At 43.4% G+C, this 27353-nt stretch overlaps 1 protein-coding gene across 1 annotated transcript in view; it reads left to right on the plus strand.

Annotated features, from left to right (window-relative positions):
- Nucleotides 1-27353, plus strand: part of thada (THADA armadillo repeat containing) — a 122253-nt gene that overhangs the window by 84534 nt on the left and 10366 nt on the right. Inside the window, exons 32-36 of the mRNA XM_004554581.3 lie at nucleotides 12942-13321; nucleotides 16303-16427; nucleotides 19047-19119; nucleotides 20079-20229; nucleotides 20343-20465. Of these exons, the coding sequence (XP_004554638.3) occupies nucleotides 12942-13321; nucleotides 16303-16427; nucleotides 19047-19119; nucleotides 20079-20229; nucleotides 20343-20465 (852 nt within the window). The remainder of the gene's footprint in view (nucleotides 1-12941; nucleotides 13322-16302; nucleotides 16428-19046; nucleotides 19120-20078; nucleotides 20230-20342; nucleotides 20466-27353) is intronic.

A 27353-nucleotide genomic window follows, 5' to 3' on the forward strand; every position in this document is an offset into this window, starting at 1 on the left:
CATTATATTATGCTGCTATTCATACTGTCATTATATTAATGCTGCTATCCTGTATATATTGTACATACTATTGTTTGAGTACTTACGATTGTTTTTTTGTACTTTTTATATTTTACATTTATATTTATTATTGAAACTTGCACCAAGGGAGTGGCACTCCAATTTCGTTGTACTCTGTACAATGACAATAAAGGCTATTCTATTCTACATAAGGCGGACTGTCGATTTTTAAAAAAGTTTTTTAAGTGCGTCTTATAGTGCGGAAAATACGGTAATAGTACAACGAAAGTGTCCCACATCAATACTGCGCGCAACTAAACACAACACAGTAACTTAAAGTGGGTTTTTTTTAAAGTGCAAGAAAGGTATGAGCAAAAAAAGGAATGTCTTAATAAATGAATAAAAGAATGAGTGTTTATTGCACATTATTATTATTGTTATTGCCCCCCCCAAAAGTCCAAGGAGGTAGCCAATCAGGTGAGCTGTTAGCATTGATTAGGGCTGTTGTAAAAGTTGTCCTTCAGTGTGTTTGTCCACGACCTCAGCAGCCTGACTCTCAGGAGCTGAAACACCCGGTGTCCTCGGTGTGTGCAGTCCCGTGGCCCCCTGAGACAGCGAGTGCTGTACAGGTCCTTCAGGGAGGGAAGAGGATGTCCAGTGATTTTTGGGGCCATATTAATGACCCTCTGAAGTGCCTTTTTGTGTGCAGCTGGAGAAACATACACAGATGCAGTATGTCAGCAGCCAAAGTATGCAGAAGAACATCTCTAAGTGCAAAACAGCCTTGAAGCATGAGTTCACCAAACATGAGAAGGTTTGAAAAAACCTGCTCCGAGTCCATTTCTGGTGCAGTATTTGGTTTGTAGGGTCAACACAAAGTATTCAGGCAGTTCTCAAGACAACGGTGGGTTCAGCATAATACCAAGAACGTGTACCTAATAAAGTGGTGTTCTTTAGGCACCCTAAAGAGGACTGTGAACAGGACATAGTCCTGACGCTTCTGTAGGAGTTATCTTAGAGCTCAAATGAATTTTACAAGAGCTTTTTTTCCTTTTATTCACTCTAAAATTGTACAAAACCAAAAATCCTACCCTCTGTTAAAGTGTTGAACATCATTTCTCTTTAACGTCCTCTCACCTCACCGATCGGGCGTTTGCAGTCGTAGCGCCTAAGCTGTGGAATAATTTACCCCCATACATCAGACAGGCTCCTACTGCCAATCTTTTTAAATCTTATCTTAAAACACATTTTTATTTACTGACTTTTAATACAGCATGAGAGTTATTTGTTAATTCATATTTGGTGTTTGCCATCAATACTAATAAAGTTATTTTATTAGGTATGTTGTATTCTTGTACAGCACTTTGGTCAACGCTCCTGTTGTAATTAAATGTGCGATATAAATAAATAAACTATAACTAACCTAAAATCATGTTAGCTAACGGGCCATAAATGTTGCTGTGCTGTTTAAAACATTCCAGCTTGCCTTAGAAACACTAAAAATTGGAGCCAGAAGATAAAATCCTCACTTTGACAACTTGAAATGAAACGATCTACATCTGGTGTTCCTATTTGCCCACTCGCTCATGCTCCACCTGTCCACCAAATTTCCTAAACTTTCCTCTGCAGCTTCCTTTTATTTAAACGTTCTTGCTGACTAAAGTAAAATCTCTTTGTTAAAAGATCTTTTCTGGGTTCGGTGTATTCTAGTCGAACAGAGTGATGGATATTTGAGTTTTGCTGCTTGTCACGGCGTTGCCCGGCATTTCACCAGCTCAGCAAGCAGCAGCTGCTTTCAGTCCATTTGCTTCGAATTTGACGTCGGAGCTTTCATCATCTGAACGGACAACCGTGCAACTTTTGTTGGCGAGGCTGTGCACCACTGCGCTCTCCATTTAGACTTATTGTTGACAGGAGTCTGCTTCGTGTATCGGGTAGTTCAGAGAAGCCTCCTGGTGCGTCCGTGTGCACGCTTGTGCGGTCATGTGCGCACGCACGCAGACCTGCGGGGTCTCCACGCTGGAGGAATGTGAAACCGAAGGCGAGCGATCTGTGACAGATGGTGGGGTTGCGTCTGTGACCCAGTTTATGGAGGAGTGCTGTACAGAGAGGAAAGAGGGAAAGGGGAGGAGGGCACCGATGTTTTCAGTGGGCCATGTGCTGAGCACATGTTGGTCTTGACAGTGGAAATACCGAGGATTTCTCCAAACAAGCCTGTAGATTGGCCTGACTTGGCTCTCCTCCTTACATAACTAAATAAGCAGCCTGGAGCTTACACACCTCTAATGCCTCGATTATTATCATAAGTCTGTCTTTGGTTTCACCCGCTCTGGTGGTGGCCTTTTTATTTCTCCTTCTTTTTTGTTCCTGCTCCTCACCTCTAATCACTTCCCCTGTTCCTCTTGTGTAATTGCACTTCTCACTTGAATCAGATTTAAAAAGCCACAGGTTTTGGAAGTTCATTTGAAAGCAGCAGGCTCTTAAGAGCGCCTGGCACCAGAGGAAAAGAAGGTGAACAATCCCCTTTTTCAATATTACTTTTTTCCCCTCCCCTCTTTTAACTGGCTCCCTGCATTAAGTAGGAACTTTGCATTTACCAGCCAATTCCTCTCAGCTCTGAACACAGCTCTTTGTTCATGAGTGTGCACACATTTCTCTGCTCCAGCTCTTTGATCTGTGCTGACTCATAAAAAAAACCCTCTGTCCATTGCTTCATCTCCACCTCAGCCAGCCTGCTGTTTCTTTGCTTTCCAGCCTTGCCAGTAAAATAAACTGAAAGCTTTAGCAGGAGAGAGAGAGGAGAGTGGAAGCCGGACACTAACAGGAGGTAAAAATCAAACAAAAATGAACTTGTTTTCATTAGTGTGCTTTCACATGATGATGATGATGACCGCTTAAGACCGGAGTCTGGCCTTAATTTGTTCTGTTCTGGTAAACTGCAACACGTACTGTAATTCTTTTCAGCCCCATCAGTTTTCGTGTGCTGTTTGTAGACATGATCTTCAATTTTCTAGTCTTTTAACTTGAAAAAAGGAGGAAAAGAATTAGAGGAAAAGTCAAGAAAAAAAGTCAAAATCAGTTTTATAGACCCCTGTTCATATACATCAGGGTTGTCAAACAGGCAAATAGTCCAGTCTGGCTCACTGCAAAACTTTGGAGGAAGGATCAAGGATTACGTGTGTAGTTTAACTTCTTTACGCTGGCAGAAAGGGGAGTTTTGTTGGTCCGGCCCACTCAAGATCAAAGTGGGCTGTATGTGGCTCACAATGTACAGTCCATCCATTCGCTTCTGCTTATCCTTTTCAGGATGGCGGGGGCGCTGGAGCCTATCCCAGCTGTCATAGGGCGAGAGGCGGGGTACACCCTGGACAGGTCGCCAGTCTGTCGCAGGGACAGACAGCCATTCGCGCTCACATTCACTCGCACATTCACACCGAGTGGCAATTTGGATTATCCAATTAACCTATCCCCACAAGCTGCATGTCTTTGGACTGCGGGAGGAAGCCGGAGTACCCGGAGGGAACCCACGCAAACACGGGGAGAACATGCAAACTCCACACAGAAAGACCCCGGCCTGATGGTGGAATTGAACTCAGGACCTGCTTGCTGTGCGGCAACAGTGCCACCGTGCTGCCCTCAATGTACAGTCTCACATCCCTGATATAAATATTGCACGTTTAGCCATTTGCAACCAGGAATTGGATCTTTCTACAGTTTAAGCATCCTTTAAATGTTGCTGTGATTTGTCTCTGAATCGTTCATAAGATCTTTTTCATGAGTGTGCATGTGCCCCGTACAACTGACTTATTTAAATATATAATTTATTTAATATAACCATATAACGGTTCCCTCTTTTTATCTAAGTAGGCTTACTTTGTGATTAAAAACAGAGCAGTTATCAGGGACCCCCACTAGAGCACCTCTGGAAAACACACAACAGGAAGGCTAGCTGGTTAGCAGTGACTGGCTTGAAGTGGATGCACAAGTACAAAATACTAAAATGAGTCTCCAGATATATTTTAGTGGCCGTTAATTTGGCGGATGCAGTTTCAAGAGTGTGGCTAGCTTTAGCAGTGCTAGTAGCAGCAGCTTTCTTTCCTTGTAGGTCAGAGTCTACAGGCCTGTGAGAGTGTGGTTAGGTACCGCTCTGGTTGAGTGGTTATATGACAGTTTACTGCGGCACAGCTGCTATTCTAGGTCAAAAAAGTGCAGAAACGCACTAGTTAGCACGGCTGTCATCTGCCAATCCACCTTACATATAGACCTAAACTTCCCGTCACAGAGGTGTGATGCTGCTAGTGGCGAGAGGCATCGTAACTTCTCAGAGCAGATACCTGTCGTTGCGCTTTTTAAAATCAATGATTTGTTTAACTGAGTGGTTTTTCTGATGCACCAATGTTTCAACATCTACAGTGCTGTGCAAAAGTCTCGAGCCACCCCTCACTGTTTGTTTCCAAGGACCCAGACTTTTTCACACAACCAGTCTCCATATGGAAGTTTTGCTTTTGAACTATATTTTTTTAATCATTTTATTTGTCCACTTCTTGTACCTGACTATTTTTAAAGGAATGGTTGCTCCCCAAACACTCTGCCAATGCAGTAAAAGCATACGTGGATAGAAAAACACACAATGGAACAATATCAGTTATGGGTTTTCGTCCCCAGAGCCTGGACTGCAACATTATTGAAGCAGTGTATGATCATCCCGACAGAACAGAATCCGGTCTTTAAGTGACGACGTATGAATCCTGCTTCGGCGTCCAAACTACTCTGCATTTATTAAGGCTCTTGTGTTTTTAACGTGTTTGAATGCTTTGCATCTTGTTCTATTTAATCTGAACAAGCCCCTAAAAGAAGGCAGTGATCACTGTCGGCCTCTCACGGTTTTTATTACCGCTGTTCATTTTAAAGCTCAGTTTTTAAAACCTTACGATGTAACTATGCAGCAGTATATTAATGACTAACCTCGTACGTGGATGGATTATCTCAGTTGTTCTTCTGACTGAAGTTTGGTCCGTTTACTGCATCCTGCCATGCAGTTGCATTTGGCCCTAACCACCGGGAACCCTCACGTTAGCTTTTATCGAGTGGAAAAAAGTTAGCGTTCCAAAGCTTCCTGGGGAGAGTTCAGGCTGTACTGAAGAATAATTATTTTCCGATCGAAATACAAAGAAATGAGTGTTGGCTCAGGACTTTTGCACAGCACTGCAGTCAACTACAAGCTCTATTCATTGCTGCTTCTTTGATTTTTGAAGTTCTCATGAAAGCAAATGATTATCTTCATCCTGGTTGTTCCAAGGACTGACTGCTCACTGTGCTTTTCTCTGAATGCCGCCACCCGAACGCATCACTTTCCAAAAATCTGTAAACAATGAAGCGACCTACTAATAAGATAGTAACTTAAAAAGTATGCATTTTTCAGAATGAGACAGCTGAAGATTATGGATTTCTACAGTGCAGTTACAAAGCAATCCCTTCCCAGTCATTATGGAGAGGAGGAATCATTATAGCATCCTGTCACATTCGCTGTACATGCCATACATGTGTGGTGTGTGAGTGCTGTATTAAAAAGAAAAAAGCCTTGGAAGTTTATTCTTAGTGCATCCAAAAAACCATGTTGTCATAATTAGGCTTCAAGAAGGTTTAGCACATCTGATTGATGTTCATGTGTGACAGCTTGGTAAGCCGTGTGGCTCTATATTTGGATACTTCCACTCATTTAGCTTAAGATTTTTTTTTTTTCTAGGGAATTGTGCACCATCTGCAGTCTAGTGCCAAGAGCTGAATAACTTGCTCACCCTCCTCCTATGAAATACTGTAGAACACACCACTCTGCAGATGTCTTGGACTTTACCATTTACCATTTTATTTGAGTGTTCTGACCTCATCGTTAATGTTTTTGTGTGAAATGCTGAGTTTTACCTCGTTATAATCATAAAACTGGGGTGCACGAATCAAACTGCTCACAGCTCATAAGCTTAGGGATCATTAGTAAGCAGTGGTTTAGCTGTTCAGAAAAAAACAAGCTTATTAACTAGTTCTCTACAAGTCTGTGTAGATTTGTAGTCATCCAGGTCATGGTAGTCTTAAGAGCTTGAAAAAAAAGGAGGCTACTTGACTTGACGACTATTGATCTCGAAGATTTAGGGAATAAAAATTGAGCATTTTAAACCTGTAAGATAAAAGTACTAAATACTTGGAGGATAGATGAGCTCCACCATCTTAGACAGTAGCTGCCAACTGTAGCCCTTATTTTGTTCAGTGAGCTCAGCGTATGGTCACCTGAAGCAGCTCTCCAGCTCGCAGCAGAAGATGAACGGCTGACTGCAGTTGCAGTGAAATACAGCAGGGTTGGGGAAATGCTGAATGATCTCGAGGATCACCACCACAGTCACCTGGCCTACGTTCTGTATCAAAGAAATGTATAAAAGCCTTCGAAATGGTGTGTGGCTTTTAATAGGGGCGTGGCTATGGTATCTCTGCTGATTTCTGACCTGCTCGGCAAGTGAGAGAAAGCGTACTCGAGAACCATTGGTTAATTTTTCCCACCGTTTTGTCTGTGGTTAGCAAACCAGCCAGTAGAGAAAACATGAGAAGTCGGAGCTAACTGGTTTGATCCAGTCTGCATTCCTAAGTATCCTTGGACAATCCCCAAGTTGATCCCAATGTGTTAATCGGAGTGAGAGTGTTAGACACAAAGCACTTAAATGTTGAACAAAAGTGGTTGTAAAAAGCAATTTGAGTGCTTCTCTTTTCATCTAAAATTGTATTTCATGTTTTGTCTTTTTGGGGTGTTTTTCCGAAATATTATTTAAAGCTCTTTTTGTTTTAGCGTCCTTTTATTTTTAGGACAGATGTATATGTGGGGCTGGTGTTTTAGGCTAATAAGAGGGCCCGCTCTCTCACACTTGTCAGACACACACACACACACGTAGCGTCTGGGGTTTGTTTTTCACAGTTTGGGTAATGACGGTGGAGACTGATGTGAAATCCAGCTGTGTGCTTGCGTGTGAGAGCACGTGCACGCATCTTGCCAGAGCTCTAGTTCGACACAGCAAAGCGTCTTTACAACCAGCTTTTAGTGGGCTATGGGAAGCGCTAATAGAGCAGCAGCACGCCTCTTCTCCCAGTTTTGTGGTACAGCTCTTAAACGACTATATAGAACACTCACCCACCCTTCGTCATATGATCTCGGGCATTGCATAATATTCAAAGTGTGTATATTTCCCAGTGACACTTCTAAAAATGAGCTGTGGTGAAAACGATTCTGGTGTTGGGCTGGATGTAGCTGTTGAGTTCAGTGTTTCCTGGAGCAGAATGCTGACCCTCTGCACCCATTCAGTACCCGTCCTCCCATAAACCACAAACTGCAAGGTTGGCCCAGGTTGACCTAAACCAGATGCTGTGGTTACGTTTAGTTCAAATATTTGACCTTTAGTGTAAAACAGACCATCACACATATAGCACTTGTGTTCCTCTCTTCTGCGTGCACACAGGATAAGCAAAGTCTGAGACCATATGAACTCGGTTCTCTGCAGCATCACTCTCTGCCGAGGCTTTTGATTTTCCTGCGTGTGCAATCACTCTGTTGTTTTTCACGGACTGCCAAAATTTGAACTCCAGAGTATTTGTACTCTTTGAAAATTTGGGTGTCTTCAATGAAAAGCTAATACCACCGGGGTAAAACAGGATTGTTCAAGTCTTGAATTTCATGTACTAAAACATGACAGATATGCAGGGGGAATCAGCATAACCACAGACCTTGATCGATGTTTGCTTTACTGTGGTTAGCATTCTCTTTATTCATATGTCTTTGCACACTCTGAGCCCAGAAATTGAACTGTTCTGGTGGTCCTGCTCAGACAAGAGAGATGGTGAGCCGTTTCCCCACTGTTTGCCTCCCCTTGATTATTAGAGATATCAGGTTGCTCCTTGGAGCCAAATATTCAGCACAAATCTGTAGAGCTGTAGAGCGGATGGCATTTGAATTAAATAAAGTAGTAGCGCTGCATCAATTACTAATATTGCTGTGTGGTTCGTGGTTAATGCTAATATCACTGACAGGCAAAAGATCCCTGATTTAAGAATAGGAGCATACTCTGTGATGGTCTCAGACCTGGAGCTTTGCATCAGGCTTTGTCAGGTCAAAATATGGGGATCCATCCATGGCTGCAACCCCTTTGGAGTAAGGGAGCAGCTAAAAGTGCTGCATTAACTATTCACTTAATCTGTTAGTCAATAAACAGAAAATTAATGTAATAATTTATCAAAAAGGGTTAAAAGGTTTTTAAAAATCCCCAATGAAGGTGAGTTTAATCACTTCGGCAGAAGGGCTTAATCTTATTTTAGCACAGGAAGTGTTGTTAAAGGACTAATAAGAACTTGGTGGTTGGGTACATATTCAGATGGTGGTTTGAGGCAGTGGGGGGGCCCCAGCACATTTTCTGGCCGGTGGGCTCTAAAAATCTTGGGATCTGCCCTGGTCACGGGCTTCTGAACTGATGTTGAGATAAAACTTGGGATGTTTTGTCTCAATTTGGGATTAAAATTATTTACAATTAGTTAATCTGATGGCAAAATAGCTCACGGGTCATTTGATTAACAATACCTAACATATTGTTCATCCCATTCCATTTAATAGTTTTTTATATTTCCGTCTTGAACAATCTGTGCCGCCATCATTAGAGCCATGCTGCTAATATGGCTAAAAATTCACAGTTAATTCCATAAGTAGTTTACATTCTTTTGAGCAGTTTGTAAATGTGTGAAATTCACCATCACGTTGCACTAAAGCTCTTCGCTAAGACCTGCATTTACGTGTCGTTTATTAACCCCGTTCTCAAGCTGCAGTCACACGAGCCCGACCGCATCCCAGAGCATCCCGAAATATCACATGGTAATACGGCTTAATGGAGTCTGGCCACGGTCCAGCTGCAGGTTTGCACACGAGCGTAATGAAGAGACACAAGTGCAGACACCGATTTTAAATAAACACAGCTGTGGGAGAACAATGGCTATTTATGATCAGCCATGAAAAATCGCGGTGAAATGGCCCTCACAGGAACGCCTTTCATTTACTGGGGCAACGCTTGGCTGCTCCTGCCTCCTCCGCCACTCTAGTTTTAATAAAGACCATCATAAAAAAGCAGCTTTGCATCCTGACTAATGATGTTTTTCCTCTCTCGCTCTGTCCTTTCCTCCCTGGTTTGGGATTTTTCAGTTTCTCCTTTTTCTTCTCTTCTGACCTTCACTCAACATATTTTTGTGCCTCTTGCGTCTCAGGTTGCTCGCCGTGAGTGCGTGTAGCGTTGTCGTCTGTCTAGGATCGGAGCATTATAGTTGACTGTATCAGCATATGACAAGCAAATGGCAACATGCTGTTTTTAAAACCCTTTGACGCACACACACAGTTTTTCACTTCGTTCCACCTTGACCGACAGCTGTTTTCTTTTTGACACGCACCCTTTCTCCTTCAGTCATCCTCTTCTCTTTCCTCCCTTCATCATCGGTGTCATTACTGTGCCCTTACCCCCGCCATTATAACCATTAGGCTATGCTTATTTGGCCTCGGACCCCCCTTTGAGGATCAGGTTCCATAATAACCTGGCCATCTCTACGGTAACCCAGCCCATCTCTGGAGGAATGCGGCATTTCCCGCTCTTTTGTCAAGCCACATTTTGAGTGGCGCTGTGGGGCCAGATTGAGTTGCGCTGGGTTTCATAAGCTTTCTGTGTGTGTGTGTGTGTGTGTGTGTGTGTTAAACTAATTGAGTTGGCTGTCAAAGCAGGGTCTGTGTGGAGTCTTGAAACAGTACTGCAGGGAGGAGCACAGTGTGAGCATGGCATCGGGTTACTATATTGCTGCCCCGCCTCTGGATTCTTCTTATATTTCACAGGAAGTGTGCGCGTATGTGTGCACATGTGTGTCCATCACTCCTTGAGGGTGCGTGTTCACAGGTGGCCGGGCTGGCACAACCATGGGCTTTTCCAAACAGACACTGACACAGTCTTTCCAATAAAAGTCAAAATAGACAGGAACAGACGACACTGGCTTCTTCAGCTTGGCCTGTTGTATGCATCTGTTCACATCACAAAGGGGTGTGTGTGTGTGTGTGTGTGTGTGTGTGTGTGTGTGTGTGTGTTTAGCTTGTGAAGAAATCAGACTGCAATACAACTGCTTAGAAATTGTAGTGTCTGAAAATAATAACGGGAAGAAGGAGAGTTTGGGGGGTACATTCAAAGTACACCTGCATTCAAGGTGTTCCCAAACCAGGTGAGATACATAGTCTTCCCAGCGTGTTGTGGGTCTATCCTAGGGTAGATACAGTATGCCTGGAAAACTAAGGATAAGGCGAGCCACATTTTGGAGGAAACTTGTATCGCCTGCTCTCTTTCAGTCGTGATTCAGAGTTACTCCAAGGACCAGGTTGGTGTGTCTGAAAAGGCAAATTAGAGTTTTTATTTCTTGGTATTGGCCGAGTCGGGAGACATCCATCATAGTTTTTCAGAATTCTGCGGTAAATTTCCATCCAGGATTCTTTTAGTGTCGCGGTCCTCCTCGTATGTTATCTCTGACGTCACTGAACAGTCTTCCTTTGGGAAGGAGAGCCCAAGCATCAAGTACACACTGACAGGATGTCAACAAACAGAACTATGAAAAACACAGCTCTAAAGAGAACAAGATCATGAGTGTGAACTCGACCAATGGGCTGCTTTAAGAGGGTTATCTATCCTGTAGATTCTCACTTTGTGTGCACTGGGAGCAAGACTACAACTACCATGAGGCTTTGTGACACTGTGATAATGTGACTGTGACCTCGCAAAAAGTCATGAATCAATCAATACCATATTAGTAGGGCTGAACGATTATGGAAAATAATCTAATTGCGATTTTTTTTGCCCCAATATTGCGATTGCGATGCGATATGCGATTATTTTTTAAGGTCTTTGTCTTCTGTATTATTAAACAAAGACAAGCAATACATCATATAGTATGGCCAATACTATATTACATTAATTTTAAACTGTTCTTTCCTGGAAGACAGACCTCTGTTATGATGACATGAGGTGATGCATGAATTGATGACTGACATTTTTATTTAACTTCTTCAATCACAACAGTATATTTGAACATACACAATAGTTTATTTTTAGCTTACAAACATCTGAGCATAAAGTGCTGACAAGGAACCCTGGTGTAAACATTAAAATGAAAGTCAGTACAATGTGCAGATTGCAGAAATATACATAAAAAAAATCAGTGGCTTTACCACACTCAGTTTTTCGACATCTGTGAACTACTAGACAGTCATTCAATTAAAAAATAATATTAAATAAATAAAACTAATAAATAAAAAATACACACATCTTACTGATCTCTGCAGTCAGTAACATTACACATAAAGTGCAAACATAATAGCAATTGTATAAACACACACACAAACACGCCTTTAAAGTTTAAAGGCGTGAAATTGGACGGTCGTTCTGATTAGCGTCACCGCTGTCTCGGTGGAGTTTATTAAACTCGGCCGTCTGCTTCTTGCTATCTAAAATATAACCAGACACTGGTGTAAATTCTCAACTGTCTCATACTTCTGTTTAATAAGTTTTCTGTTTGACGTTTAGTCAGCTGTGTGAAAACCAAGGAGGAACCCACCCGGGGGATTAATAAAGTTTTATTTTATCTAATCTAATAACTTTAATCTCAGCCAAACCGATTTACTCACGAACAAACAAAACACTGAAAAAAGCCCAACAATAACATTTTTAGGTTGTCTAAGTGACTTATATATTACGTTTAACCCGAGCAGCGAAACTCCGCGGTGATCTGAAAATGATGTGCCGGGAGTTGTGCCGTTCTCGGCCGCATCAGTAACCCTCGAGCTCCCGGCTAGCTGTCGAGCTGGTGGGTAGCAGACGCCTCTGAAAACGTCGAAGCACTTTTGCAAATATGGGATATCTTGATAAACCGAGCAGATATTTGATGTTTACACAACTACTTTCTCGCCTGAAAATATGTTAAAAGTTTATTTTGTGACCCAGAAAGATTAGTATGAGTAATTTTAAAACTTAGTAGCGGCCGCCATTGCTGGAAACTGGAGTTTGGCTGGGCCGCGCTATGAATTCTGGGATATGGTAGTAATTTGGACAGCCTTCGGCACGTCGCTGTGACGTAATCGGTCTACAAATGCGGCCTCAGGAGGATGCAGCCCATGAATTTGGACATGTCCAGAGTATAATCGCAGCCTTTGCGGTTAGAAAATTGCACTTGATCATGTCGCGATATTATCGCAAATGCGATATATCGTTCAGCCCTACATATTAGACACTCATGAAAATGCTTTAGCTTGACCGCTGATAGCAACAAGCCCTCACAGCAAAGGCATGTTGGTAGAAAGTGGCTAATGCTTACTTGGTGCCAAGTAGGATAAAGAGGCACTTGGAAACCAGATCTACCTTCTAAGAGGAACTTGGCCTTTTTCAAAGGAATACTGGATCTGAACCAGAGGCAGCAATGGAGACGAGAAATAAAATCATACTGTAGGTTGTGCGATGGGCTATTTTTGTATCAGTGCTGTGCAACTTTGAGGTGTGACAGAGCTCCGGAGGCCTATTTGAAACTGGTATTTCCAGTAACTTGTATCTCTCATCTGATTCCTGTTTGTACATACACCATGCTGTTTGGGAAATGTTTGCTGGTTAGTCATTTAGGAGCCAGCTGGCATTATTAATGGGTTGCTCCGTGTGGGTTTGTGGCACTAAACCAAAGCGTTGTAGTATGATATCATCAGATGAATGCTAGCAGAAGATAACATGGCCGGTTTTAATTTACATGGCAGTGTTTCTAAAAAGTTTGACTTTGTAAGTTTGGAATAAAAATGACTTTTAAATAACTGTTTGTTTGTTGCTGTCAGCTAATATTATGTTTCATGCGTTTGTCAGATTCAGAGGTCGGCACACTCCGTCAGAAGACTCTGTCCGTCCTCACGGCCTCAGAACTGGTCACTTCCTGCAATTCCTCTGCCACCTTTGGGCCTGGCAGCACCCAGTACCTCCTCAGCCTGGCTCGGGTGGGCCTCAGCGCCGGTGTGGAGTTCCCTGAGCTCTGGGACGGCCCCCAGCTGAAGACCAAGCTCCTGGACCATCTGCTGCAGTGCCCGCAGTACGAGGTGAGGGAGCTGGCATTAGAGGGGCTACTGAGGAAGCTGGAGGAGGAAGAGGAGGAGGAAAGGAAGAGGAGGCCTGAGTGGCTGGATGAGACCACCCAGTCTAACCTGACCAGTCTGGCTCTTCATGAGACTCACCCACAGTGTTTGGCCAAGGTGAGACCACACGCACACACACAGATTTACACAAACGTATTCTAGGAGTTTCATTTGTTTGTTGTGTTTTTTGTTTGGGAGCCTGTATACACGTCTAGTTGTTTTATATATATGTGGACGCCTGCTGCCAGCAGCAGCATAATCTTAAAGTTCTAACATCACAGAATGGTGAGCTCCTTTTTTCTATCTGACACAGTTTCCCTGAATCACAGCGACACTGGTTACAAACTGATTAAAATCCCAATCCATCTCGCAGAGCCTTGCGTGAGAGGCTAATCGGCCACAGGGGGAAACGCCAAGCACACTTGCAGTGAGCTGGTTCACTCACTCGCTCACTTACTTACACTGACTCTTGAGAGGCTTGGTAGCTTTCCTCGCTAACAGGTTTTGGAGAGGAAAATGCGACCTATTTCCTGTTTGGGGACAGAAGGTTGTATTTCTTCCCAAAGAGGACAGGCTGCCAGCGGACCCGCTCTGTCACGTCTGCCGTTAACACCCCTGCAGAGCTGACAGCACTCGGCGCTGCAGACTGGCATGTGTCTACTCCAGGCTTTGCTTTACAGGCCAGCAGTTAACGTTTAATGTGTCGGGCCTGTAAAGTGGAGCCTCCTCTGCGCCATAGACGCACCAACCCAATGGGCCAGTTGCCATAGCTCAGCCTAAACTGCAGTGAAGCATTATGGGAAAGCTGCTGAGGGAAAGTGCAGATATATGGACTCTGGTCCAGTTCTTTAGACCTGCAGGACAGACTATAGCAGGAAACTACAAATGTGCCTGTTCATGCAGGGTGGGCGTCACTATTTATTTGCATGTTACAGCTATGAAAGTCTGTTCGCCTGGGCTGGCATGCTTTACTGTGACTGTGTATATTTGAGTATGTGGGCAGCCGAGTATGTCGCAAGACGGGAGCTTGTTAAAGCGGGCCGTAAAAGTCTGAAGCAGCAGAGATGGTCAGAGCAGCTGTCGGGGTTAGCAGACAGACGGGTGGATGAACAGTGAAAAATACACACTCGATGGCTGTGATTACAACTAAAATAATCCCATTAGTACTGCAAAGAAGGGGGGGGGGGTTATATTATATATATTGGAAGTTTTTCAGTTAAAGAGAAATGCTGCGGCCAAATGAATAATGACACTGTCTTGGCATTTCTTGGCCAGTGATTTACTGACTCTCACTGGAGTTGAAAGGAACCAATAGACTTGATGAAATATTGTCTATGGAATAGGCTACGCCCACCACAACCTCCCTGACGAGTACAAATGAGCTGTTGTATGTATTGGCCTCTACTTTGTGCCACAAAGTGACTTTTTAACAGGAGTCTGAAATATGGACACTATTATCTGTCATTATCATTATCTATGTGTACACTATGAGCCATTGTTTTTATAGGTTAGCGCTCTTGAGCCAGTGTGTGTGCAGTTTGCTTAAAGCTAAATAGACTTTTTAGGCCATTTGGGGGCAGTATGCTGTAACTGAATGACTGCAAAACATTGCTATAAAGGCAGATATGCTAGCAAGCTATTTTCCACTTCATTACATAATTGGGTTGATTTAATTTTAGTGTAATTTGCGTTTTTGTTGAGACAAAGTCCACTATTGGCGCTGATTTAGTTTCAAATGATCTGCCTCACAGTGTTCACCATTCTGCTACTTTGCAGTGCTAACACAGCAAGCTAAGCTCAGTGTTTTTACCTGTAAAGTTAATAAAATCTATTATTGCAACATGCAGTAAATTGCATGAATGATATCTCAACAAAGTGTCCTTGTGCTTACAATGAGAGCGTATTTTAAAGGTCCAACAAGGTCAGTCGTTCACATATAGATTTATTTATGTTGGAAAATATTTGTGGACCTGGAAAATGTAATAAATTGTTGCATAAGAATAAAAAAAATCCTGTCTCATCAGCTTTTTGTGACATTCTTCATGCAGATATCCTCTGCATGAAGAATGTCCTCTGAGAAAAAGCTGTTTAAAGTGTCACGATGCAACATAATTACAATAAAATGAAACAAAGCTCAAAGATGCTTCGCAGAATGAAAGAGTTCATAATTATCTGTATGTTTCAGTATTATTCTCCCCTCCTGCACCACGTTATTTTCATTGACGCTGTAATAAAAACAGCTTTTAAATTCGCCAAATGGATTAATAACAGCAACTTTGTGACTTCTCTCTGATCAGCCGTGATGTAATCAGTGTTTGTTGGTAATTGATTAGTATCAGATCAATCAGTCAGAATGACGGCGTAGAAACCTCACGGGCCCACCTCGCTCCCTCGATGTTTCGGTGCTCACATGCATAAAGTGCAGCACGCAGGCAGATGTTTACACACAGATGCTGCATGCACCCGCTCGCCCTGCCCTCTGCCCACACAGATCTTATAAAGTGAGCTTTATTTTAAAGCTTTAATAACAGGTTGGAGCCTTGAAAGAAATAATAATCATTGAGATATGCAGCTGGAATGTCAACATGTGTTCTCGCCTGGATGTGTGTGTTTTAACAGGCGTCTAGCGCGGCGGAAAAAAACAGGTCTTTTCCGCCTCGTGCTCAGTGAGCTGCCTGCCTCTCTGTACGAGTGACTGGGCACAGTAAAAAGCACAAGGTTAAGATGCAAAAAGTAGACACAAGACCTCTTAGTGCCTGCTGTGCTCACCCGCACACGTGTGTGTGTGTGTGTGTGTGTGTGTGTGTGTGTGTGTGTGGCAGCTGTGTACCCGTGGTTAGGGTGTGCATAGGGAGGCTCTGACTAGAAGGGTAAAAATACCCTTGGGCCAACTTGCCAGCAGCACTGCAGAGAGAACACCAAAGCTCTGCTGATGGATGACGCTGAGCAACTTCCCTCACCAGTAGCTCTGGTACTGTGTGTGTACGTGAGGCAGAGAGGTGAAAAAGGATGATTTGATGACATCAGTGTGTATCTTGCTTAAGTATCTTACTTACTCGCTCTTCCTGCTGTCTCTGTCATGTCGTTCCTCCTCTCAGGTCCTGCAGGTTTTGTGTGTGCTGAGCTCCAGCGACGAGCTTCCGTGGAAGGATGGTGCAAGGGTTTTGTCCCTGGAGGAGGTTTTGTTGCACCTCCTAACATTGGCTCAGAACTCTGCTCACAGGTCAGTAAAAAGAACTACTGTATATAAAAGATGGACACCGCCCCGTGATGTCAGAAGTGATCATATTTCGATAAGAGGTAGACGTGCTAAGTGATTAGCTGTCCCACCTGGTTGTAGCAGATGATCGGGATAGTTCCCCGAGTCTCGTTCTGTCGGAGGTTTCTTCCTATTAAAAGGGAGTTTTTCCTTCCCGCTGTCGCCACGTGCTTACTCATAAAGGGGTCATTATTGTAGGGTTTTTACCTTTTAATATAAAGCTTCTTGAACTGATTGTTGCTGTTGGCGCTTTATAAATAAGATTACATTGAATTAAGGTTATAGCAAGCTTGGCTAGCAGGTTTCCTCCTTAGATGGTCGTCACAGACACCTGATAACTCGTGCAGCAGCTTTTGACGTCCTGCTAATATTTGGCCCAGAAGACTGCTGTTTGTTCGGCAGCAGCTGGGTCGACTGGTTTTCCATTACAATCCAGTACTACCTAATGTACGTGGCTGTCATCATAGCAGCGCTGCTGAGCATCCCATGACTTAATTAATATGCGACACGAACAGCGACGAGATACCTGCTGCTCAGCTTGTGGCTTTTCGTCAGACTGCGTTGTTTTTTGTAGCCATTTTCATCGTTGTCGAGTTTCAAGAATGGCGGTTTTGATTTTTGGAAATGAGACACTCTAATGACTCGTGGAGTGACGCTACTGACCAGCCAATCGGTGGCATGCAGTCTAACAACCCTGGCAGAGCAGGTATGGAAAAAGTACCTGGTGCCAGGTACTATGACCTTCTGCAAAACACGGAAAACCGTGGTGACCTGTGTCCATCCGAGTAAAGATAGAGGGCCTGAAGACATATTTATTTCACTGCGTATCGTTTGATTTCTGTTCAGAATCCGTAAAGATTTACTCCTGACCCTTGAACTCAGACGTCGTGTCTAAGTTCTGGTTCTTGTGGTTTTCATCACCCTGACATCCATCTCTGACATCGTCACAGTGAGTCTGAAGTAGAGAGTTTCAGCCCCGTGATTACCCACGAACCTCACAGATTTCCCAGAGTTCACAGCTGTTTACAGCCTGTGAAGTCTGCGTCCTGTAACTCAAAACACTTATAGCCTCATCTAGGCCTGGAGGGGCTGGGAGTGAACGGGGGAGCTTTTCAGCTGTGTGAAATTCCACATCAATTCTCAGCAGTTCCAAGAAGTTTTCTGCGCTGCATTCAAATTCTCGTAAACAATGTTGAACTGCAGAAATTTACAGTGCTGCTAACCCTCAAAATCCCACTTTTAATGCATAATTAACAGCGTTTCCCATTCTTAAGTTATGTTCGTACATGTTATTGATACAGGAGACAGCTACAGCTACTCTCTACGTTCATACGGGCCCTGCTGGGTCCCCCTCAAACTTACATTCGTTATAAAGGGAGGCAACTGTGTGAGTCCTAACTGAAAACCTGCTGTCAAAACAGTTCCCAAGTAAATCCCAGGGCAGCTTTTAAATGTGATGGATGGAGACGTGAATGTACTACAGGGCAAAGATGCAACCACACACTCCTCCTCCTCCATTTTCTGTTTTTCTTCTTTCCGTTTTTTTCCCTTCCTCTCTCCGGCTCGTGAAAGAGCCCTCACACTGCTGTCGCCGTCAGGTTGTCGGGGCTCATTCGGAGCCGGAATCCATGAAGGAGTGACACACAGGTTCACTGGCTGCACCTTAACCCCGCACCTGGGCGCACCTGAAGGGTCCTCTCTGCAGGATGTTTGCGTGGTTAGCTGCGTACCGCTGAAGTGTTTTGATAACTTAAGTGTCCCGAAGCCAGAGAGACGAGTAGTTTAACGTTATTAAAAAAAAAGTGGATGAAAGCTGATATCTGTACTCTCTCAAAGACCTTCATCACGCCATTATTCCTACGTTAGATTATTCACACCTGTCAGGCTGAAAGCATTATTTTTGTCAAAGATTATGAGTCACCAGCCCGTCTCTGCATTTGACCACAAACCAATTTTGGCACACTCTCTTCCAGTATTCGTGTGTATGTGCTCGTACTTAAGCCCCTTTGACATGCATTGGCACACACACACATGCCCCTTTTCTTGACAAGCCACTGCTGTACTTTTCTCACCCCTGACAAGAGAATACAGGCTTGAATAAGGATTGGATTACAAAGGCTTTTAGCCCTGCAAAGCCTTTTCCTGGCCACAATCTCTGGACCCGGGGATCCACTTTCCCTTCGGAGTGGCCCCAGGGTTATGATTAGAGCCGGGGAGGGATGAGATCGGGTTGCTGGTTGCCCTTGTCTGCCGTGTGATTGAATAGCACTCGGGCTATTGTGACCCATAATGTAGTGGTGAGTACCAGCACACTTCTTTTGTGGGTTGTAAGTCAATACAGTTGAGAGGTGTGTGTGTGTGGCTGACGGCGCCGCAGCCTTGGGTAATGATTTCCACAGAACAACCTGAGGAGCACGTTATGCTGTCACTGTGCAAATGTTTCAAATTTAAGGGCCGATTCACTCAAATAAAAATAACTAAAAAATGTCACATTTTCTGCAAATCTAACAAATATTTTAGAGTAAAAGCTGCAAACTGTTTGCATGGGCCGTTTTGAAGTTGATGTGGTTTTGTGTTTTCAAGCGTGGAGCTCCACTGTGCTGCCCTGACGTTGGCCTCGCAACTGGGGATTCAGCTGGTGAACTCTGACCCGCAGGTAACGACCAGCTCATCATCATCAGCTGTGTAGTAATCCTGCAAAGAATCTGAGGGGTGGAGGTTGTTACCACCAGCCTTCAGCCTTGTCCTGGTCCCTTTTAGTTGTAGCTAGCTGCTACTTTAGTGATTAATGCCTTTACTACAGATCAATGGTCCCAATATGGGGGAAGTATTGGTAACATTCAACTACTACATTATATTGCTTCACCAAATGAAAATGGTTAATCTGCATAAATACGTTCTTTTAGCAAGACTCTGGATGCATTAGATGAGTACATAGGATGTTTTCCCATTTACTTACAGTGCAACCTCTCTGCTGTGTTATTGTTTGATAAAGCCCAAAATGTTACCAGTGCATAGCAAGTTTAGATTGCAGGCAGACCAGTTTAGAACCAGTTCTTTTTTTATCCGTTTTACTGGAATACAACCAGAATGTGGTTTGGCATTTCCTTGCTGAAATAAGAAAGGTGTTCCATGAAAGAGACACCATCTGGATACTAGCATAATCTGTATGTTGTTTAGCATTAATGGTGCCTTCACAGATGTGCAGGTTAAGCATCGTGTGTGCACCGATGCCCGTCTCTATTCCACGACAAGCGTTGTGGACTCTGCAAGACTCTGGATCCCTGGGAATTATTACAAAGCTTCTTTAGCTCTCAGATCTTTCACGAACTGTTGTGGGGGGTTTTAGCATAGCACATCCTTTCTTTTCTATTTTATCAATGTCCCAAGGTATTCACAGTAAGCATACACCAGCCACCATATGCTCTGAATGAAAAATATGTTCTTGCTGTGGACAAAAATGTGAAGCTTGCCGTTATCATTTTCTTACTTTGTTCTTTGGTGCAACTGTATTTGTATTTGTGCTCAAGTGGCAAATACATCTGTGAGAAGTGGGTTAAACTTCCTCATTCATATATAGCTGAACTGTAGTTTTCTAATTAATCTACCATCTAGAGTTTGAGTGCAGTGGCTTGTTTCGCTCAGTGGGGGGCGTTGGTGTGCTCGTGCTGCAGCGAGGAGCGACCAGCGGAGGTCAAGCTGGCGGCCGCAAAGGTGCTGGTCAAATGTACGTCCACCCTGCTGACCAGCCCTCGTCTGCCACTGGGTGAGCCTCAGTAATGTAACAGCCTGAAGTTTGCTTTGATGTGAGAGGCTGCTTGTGGCTGATGACCTTGTGTATGAGTATCTATCTGTCCGTGTGTGTGTGTGCTGTGGCAGGTCTGTTCACGACAGTTTCACTGTGGAGGAGTCTGTTCGTGCTGCTGCAGGACGAAGACCAAGAAGTCCGAGATTCAGCGTCTGACTTCATCTTTAACGTGCCAGCTCGTCTGCTCAGTACAGGTACACGCTAAGAGCTGTGCATAAGCATGTCCTTGCAGACTAACTAATATAAACGTGTACCCAGCACTATTTAAAAACTTGGGTGGGTGGATTTTGTTATTACCTGCAGTGCTTAGTGACTTCAGTATCATGCAGAGTGAGTATGTGGGTTATTTTTAACTCCCTGGCCAGTAATAATTACAGCCGCATTTAACTGCTGTTGTTCTGTGACCTATCCGGTCCTCCTGTAATTTAAAAGCCATCCAGAGTCATGGCATGGTTATTCATAATAAATCTGTCAGTTCTTTATCTACGTTTTAAAAATCCTCTTATAAATTTTGCTAAAAACAACAGAAGTTATCAAATAACTTCATAGATGGATTCGTGCTAACAGTCAGTTAGCATGGACACATGTCACATGCAGTGACATCAGTGGGTCAGTGTAGCTGCTGCAGGTCAAGAAATACTGTTGTTCACTTTGAGCCTTTTTTCTTGTTTTTAAGCTGCTTTTAGTTTATATTATGTCAAACAGGTACTGTAAGTAAGCTGAAATATACGGTGGCCCTGAGAGGTTATTTTCACTGCAACAAACAACCCGTCAACAACCTGTCGAATTTCACAAAATACAACACAAATAGAAAAAAATCAACATTAATGAAGTCGAATAAAACACAGTAGAACTAGGAAAAAACAAAACTTATAAAACAAAAGAAAGTGTTTTTGGAGAAACAACAACATGACGGCGGAAATGAAAGAAACCAAAACACGTGAAGGATCGGACACTTAAAGAAGGGGAGGATTCTTCCGTGTTGTGCGGCAGAACAAGGTGCAGGCATTCACATAATACTGTCGATACACGTTTGATGTTATCTTCAGTTTGGTTTTGTGAGTTTTTGTGGCATTTTTTCTTCTTTCCGTTGTGTTTTATTCCATATGTGTTGCGTTTTGAGTGCTTTGGGAGTATTTTTCTTGTTGGAGAGCATTTGGCCTTTCAGGGCTACCGTAGATATGCTGTTGACACTTCTAGTTTGAGTGTGCTAAAGAGTATAGAGACAGCTTTCAGTTGCTTTCAGTTGCTGTGATAATGAAAGAAACTTAAAGATCAAATTATTCTTATTCAAGTTCTGAAGTCTCTTTTTTTTCTATGATTTCTGTTTTATAGTAATTTATCAAACTGGCCAATGTTTTTCTGTCTTGGTGTTCAGACCGGATCAGATCTGTTACCATGGTGACTGCTCACATTAAAAGCTCAGTAATTGAAAGTTCAGTTTTAAGTCCCCGTGAGCTAAAAGCTCTGAACTCTGTTTGACACAGTTTTTTTTCTACTCCTGGTTCTCGATGTCGTCACTAAGAATGGATCTTCGTAACACGATCTCAGGCACAGAAACCTTACCCACCTGCCGTTAAGGTGTTTTTGACAGTCAGTCAGAACAAAGCTGGGCTGAAGGGATGTAAGAGGGAGTCGAAACGGCTCATTTCAGAAAGTAGATGAAACAAACGTCTGCATCAGGACCCCTTATGAGATAAATAAGGCTAATTTTGAACTGTGAATTATGCAAAGCTACTCTAGTCCAAGAATAAAACCAAGTCAGAGCCTCCTGGCTTACACCCACATTTCTCTTATGGCCCGGGCTTGCCCGTGTTGGCTACAGACTACATGAAATAAAAGTTAAATTACTGGGCCCTAACACCAAACCAACAATAATACATAATGCATGTGTATATATAAACAGACACACACTAACAAAAAGCACCACAGACACATGCTAATGTTAAAAAGGGCCGATGACGTCATTTTGCACGAAGGGTTGGGGAGCATTCCTGGAACGAAGGGCGCTAATTCTAAGATTGACAGCTTGCGAGAGTTAGGACTGTGTGCGTGTGTGTGTGTCTTTTGTGGTCATGTGTCATTGTTTCTGGAATGTCTGAGGGCTGCGTTCTGAAGAACTTGTGCGACGGCCGGCCTTACTGAACGGTAAGACCGATTCACCCCAGTGCCGCTCTTATCCTCGCTTATCTGAGAGGACTGACAGCTGGCTGCTCCCTCACAAACAGCTTTACTGTGACTTCCTGTCCTCACAACACTCACTTCCTGTATTTTCCCAGCTTCCCTGCAGGAGCCACCCTTATTGTGTCTTTCCTCATTGATAGCATCTTGTAACAACGAGAGCCTGAAAAAATAAAACAATTTAAAAAAAAAAAAAAAAATGTCTGATGGCAACACTGTTTGTAGATTTGGTGGGGGGAGGGGGGCATAGTCATGGGGGAAGACTCAACCCGAACTGTGGTTTAGCCGAAGGTTGATAAGTGACGGGGTTTTCTGTATTTCAGTTTGCTGTTTTTATTTCATTTGGTGGCTGTAAAAGCAAACAGAGTCAAAAAATCCAAATTTTCCCTTAAAAGCTGAGCCTGTTTCACCACCTCAGTACCAAGGAAACAACTCAAAATCCCTGGAAGTGTTTTGATACCAGTATTTATACAAAGGCACTGTGCGTGCGTGTGTGTCTGTGTGTGTGCTATAAGTGTTTATGTATATAAGGCCAGACTGGGTCAGATAAGCTGTAAGCTAAAAAAAAAATCAGATAGGAGGTCAGCAGCACAGCGTGACTGAGATGGAGATTTTTTCTTTCTGTGCAACAGGAAAGGAACACAATAGGCATAATTACAGAGTGGGTGTCCCAGTGTGTGTGTGTGTGTGGGGGGTGGGGGTTTCTCCTCTGTCCAGCGCTCATTTGGAGATGACAGCTTTTTGCATGTGGGCGAGGCACTGTGTCTGGCACTTACCGTAAAATACCTTACATTTCCTCATGGACGATGGGGAAGGAACAAAAACAAGTGTGAGTGTTTGCCTCCACTCTACTGTGTGACCTTTCACGCTCCAGCCAAGCCATTCAAAAAATCTGCTCTGACCGCCAAGATCATGAAAATTGCACTGAATTCCTAGTTTATCCAAGCACGTGTCGTACGCACTGCAGGAATGCAGCACGCAGCGCACAAAGGGAAGAAATGAGACGGTAAATTGGTGATCTTGTACCAGATGATTGGGCGACTTGGCCAAGGAAGTCGAATTCCTCGTGCAATGAAAAACGGCAGAAAACCAAAAAAGAATCACATCCCATTGATTATCTTTTTTTCAAACTCCTTTCTTGGGAAAATATGTCATCTTTCTTCTTTTAAAGCTTAGAAATGTTCTAAAATTATATCTGCGGCAGTTAGCTTGAAGAACATCATGGTGCTTTGGCAGTACCAAGGCCGATTTAATGAAGTCATCATGACCAGAAGAACACATGCACTGTGTGTGTGTGTGTGTGTGTGTGTGTGTGTGTGTGTGTGTGTGTGTGTGTGTGTGTGTTAGACCGTATAGGTCACATGAGAAGAAGGAATTAACCTGGAGTGCTAAATTAATCCTGAGCCGCTGACTTTGCAGCAGGCTGTGAGGCCAATTAAAGTTGTGTTATCATTTGATTTATTTGTGATTGGTCTTTTAACTAAAATGGCAAAAGTCTGGTGTTGTTTCCGTCTGCCTCTGAATATGTAACCTTGCACAAAGGCTTTGACTTCTTCTTCTCCTTCACCTGCACTGATATGAAGGTTTTCTCTGAGTGGCGACACCTGTGATTCAGGAGAATATCGCAGGAAATGCTCACATCCTCAGTGCTGGTGTAAACATGACAGACCTGTGGCTAAAAGACTGTTTACGTACAACACGACCATGGCGCTTAAGGTAGCTTTTAATGTCAAAGTGACATGTTGTTGAAACGGTGAAGTTCTCTGCCGCCTCTCCAGAGACCCGATGCTGGCAGCGAGTCCTTTGGCTCGGTGACCAATATAATATCTCAACCCTTAACGCTGCGGTCAGAGCGCCAAGAGCATAGGAATAGTGCAGCATGCTTTTCCACACCATACACACAGTATATAGTGCAGTGCCAGTGGAAAAACCCAGCTTTACTGTGTTTGTGTTTGTGTCTGTGAGAGTGTGTGTGTGTCTATTTGTGCCTTCCTCATTCCCTTCAGGCCATCCAGTGTTACATGAAGGGTAGTGTGTGTTTTATGACCTGCCACTGCAGAGTCAAGTATCTGAGGTGTGAGCTGCTTCAGATGGAGGCGGTGACTCCGGGCCCTTTGATATGGAGGACAGGCAGAAATGTGGGAACAGAGAACAGTTCAACAACACACACAAACACGTAACACACACAACATAAGGAAATGTTAAAAACCTTTTCCCAATTTAAGGAAGCAGTTTAAAGATTAAAAACACTGTGTCTGTGCTCTGTCTGTGGTGGTTGTCTCACTTTTGGTAACAGATCTGATTTTATTGTTAACAAAGATTAGGGTCCACTCTGACTGCTTTGTACCTACAGATTTAGACTATAAATCTTTAGACATATAAAGCCTTTGTGTCCATTCACTTTAAAGGGACCGTGTGTAAAATCTCACCATTAGACATCAGTAGATTACAGATTCTGGTCAACTGACTTCTGTTTTCTCCCAATTCATGTGCAGCATCTTAGCTACAGTAGTGAGCGTTCATCTTTAGTGAGTGTGCGACGTTAGTCTGCTGTCAGTGTGCCGGGTGGCGACGTCTAAAACTTTGCGAAAGGAGTTCGATACAAGTCGATGAGTCAGTGAAGCTCACAGTGAGGATTTTCTGAACTTCTCTGTTAATAAACGCTGGCGTTAGCTGCTGTTAGCCAGCATTAGTGAAACTTTCCTTGAAATGTATCGAACATTGTTGAGCTCATAGTGAAACTTGGCAAATAAACTCTCACTTCTTCCCTGAGCTGCGACCCACAACCATTGTCCTGGATAGGAAGAGCAAATCTAACTGTCCCCCACCCCACCCCCACCCTGGCAAACTGGCACCACCTTCCAAATACCTCTAGACTAATTAGGTCTGAAATCAAACTCTGTTTGTCCTCGCTGGACCTCCAGCACTGTCACGGACTTAGGCCAGGACCAGAGGGAAGACTTTATATATAGAGCATAGATGGATTTGGATGGGGCGGTTGAGATGATTTGGGCTTTGTGACATGGGCTATAAGAGGGCTTTGATTAGAATTCTGATTAGTATCACGCAGATTAACAGTGAAATGCTCAGCACACAGGTCAATCTACGTATGAAATATTTAATGTAAGTTTGCTCATTTTTAATATAAAAATGTGCAGATTTTCTAAAAAAATTCTTATCAGAGCTGGTCATGATTCTTGAATAGTTGTTAAAAAGTTAAAGCTTAAATGATACAGGCTTGCCACGACTAGCTTCAAAGAATTGTCAAATACCATCAAATGCCCATGCAGAGTTCTGAGACGGCACTCTTTCTTGCAATTTTTAAAAAGTTGATTTGGGTCTGTATCAAAATGTAGAGAGCCCTGCTTTTACTGGAGCTCCACCAAGTTTCAGGGGGTATTCACGAGGGGTCACCCCACCAGACGGGCGGCGACTTCGGTGTGGACATTTACGTTTATAACCGTGATAACTCGAGAACAAGGTGATGTAGGATTTTGAAATTCATACCATAGGTGGATCTACTAAAACATCGTGGACTCTTTTGACTCTGTGACATCGGCCTTAACGTCAAGGTTAGAGGCCAATGTTTCTGAATAGTTATTCACATTAATGGGTTTTGGCTGGGAGGAGGATGTTCTGCCTACTTCAGTTCTTCGCTTTAAGGCAGGGGTGGAGACTCCAGGCCTCAAGGGACAGTGTCCTGCAGGTTTTAGACATCACCCTGGGTCAGCACACCTGAATCAAATGATTAGTTCATTACCAGGTGTCTTGGGAACTTCAAGACATGTTGAGGAGGTCATTTAGCCATTTAAATCAGCTGTGTTGGATCAAGGACACATCTAAAACCTGCAGGACACCGGCACTCAAGGCCTGGAGTTCGACACCTCTGCTCCAAGGTAACCCGCTGCTAGCGGATGCTGTGTTTACATCAACGATATCAGGATTGGTATCAGTGTTCTCGTTCTGCTCTGTACCAGAAAATGACTGAGCATTTTCCATGAAACATCAAACTGATTTTCAAAACGATGCAAGTTTTGCAAATTGTTCTATCCTTCATTATACAGTAGACTCCATTGACAGGACCGTATTTTAAAGGCCAATCCCAGTGAACCATATTCAAACAAACAACCTGGAGTAACCTATTTTGCTTACTGTAAAGACAGCGACGGGCTGTTCAGAATGGTGCCTTTCATTTGTTTACACTGGATGATGCAGTTGATCGGAAGCGAATGGCCCGGTGGAGCCGAAGGACGCTCGCTCGTGAAATGGGCCTCTTCCTATTGCAGCACAGCACTTAGTTGCGCAGTAAACCTGAGGTTTGTGTTACTCAGACGTTGTTGTAAAGCACACAGAAAGCAGAGGAGAATTACTCAAGGTTTGACTTGCTGCTGGGTCCTTTACTTTTGGAATAAATAGGCAGTTATTTCACCCTCCAGTGGAAACACACAGACAGAATTTGTGTTTTCGCTGCTTTCACCGTCTTTCACTCGAAACGACAGCCTGGGGAATGAGATTTTAATCATTTGGTGGGTGGTGTGAAATAAAAAGTCACATGTCTGCAGTAATGACTAGTGTCTGCAGGCTCTGGTGCAGTGTGTCTGTGTGCAGTGTTTTCACTGCAGTGTACAGTAGTGGTTGTGATGTGCTCTTAAGATAAAAACTGCAATGCACCGTGTCAACGTAGGTATTTCGCAATCTAACCATATCGAAGTAAATCGGCCTCATTAAGCATCCTCGTTTATTGTGAAACATCTGTAATCAGACCTAGATCTGAGAGGAGTAGTGGGTCAGTCGAATGTTTACTCCAACCCTTACGGGAGTATCTGTGGCTGTGTTTACTCAGAGCCGGATTCTCTTTATATTTGCTTTTCAGGACCATGCAGAATACATAAAAATGCCAT

Source organism: Maylandia zebra, linkage group LG13 (genome assembly GCF_041146795.1).
Source record: "Maylandia zebra isolate NMK-2024a linkage group LG13, Mzebra_GT3a, whole genome shotgun sequence".
In the NCBI taxonomy this organism is placed as follows: Eukaryota; Metazoa; Chordata; class Actinopteri; order Cichliformes; family Cichlidae; genus Maylandia; species Maylandia zebra.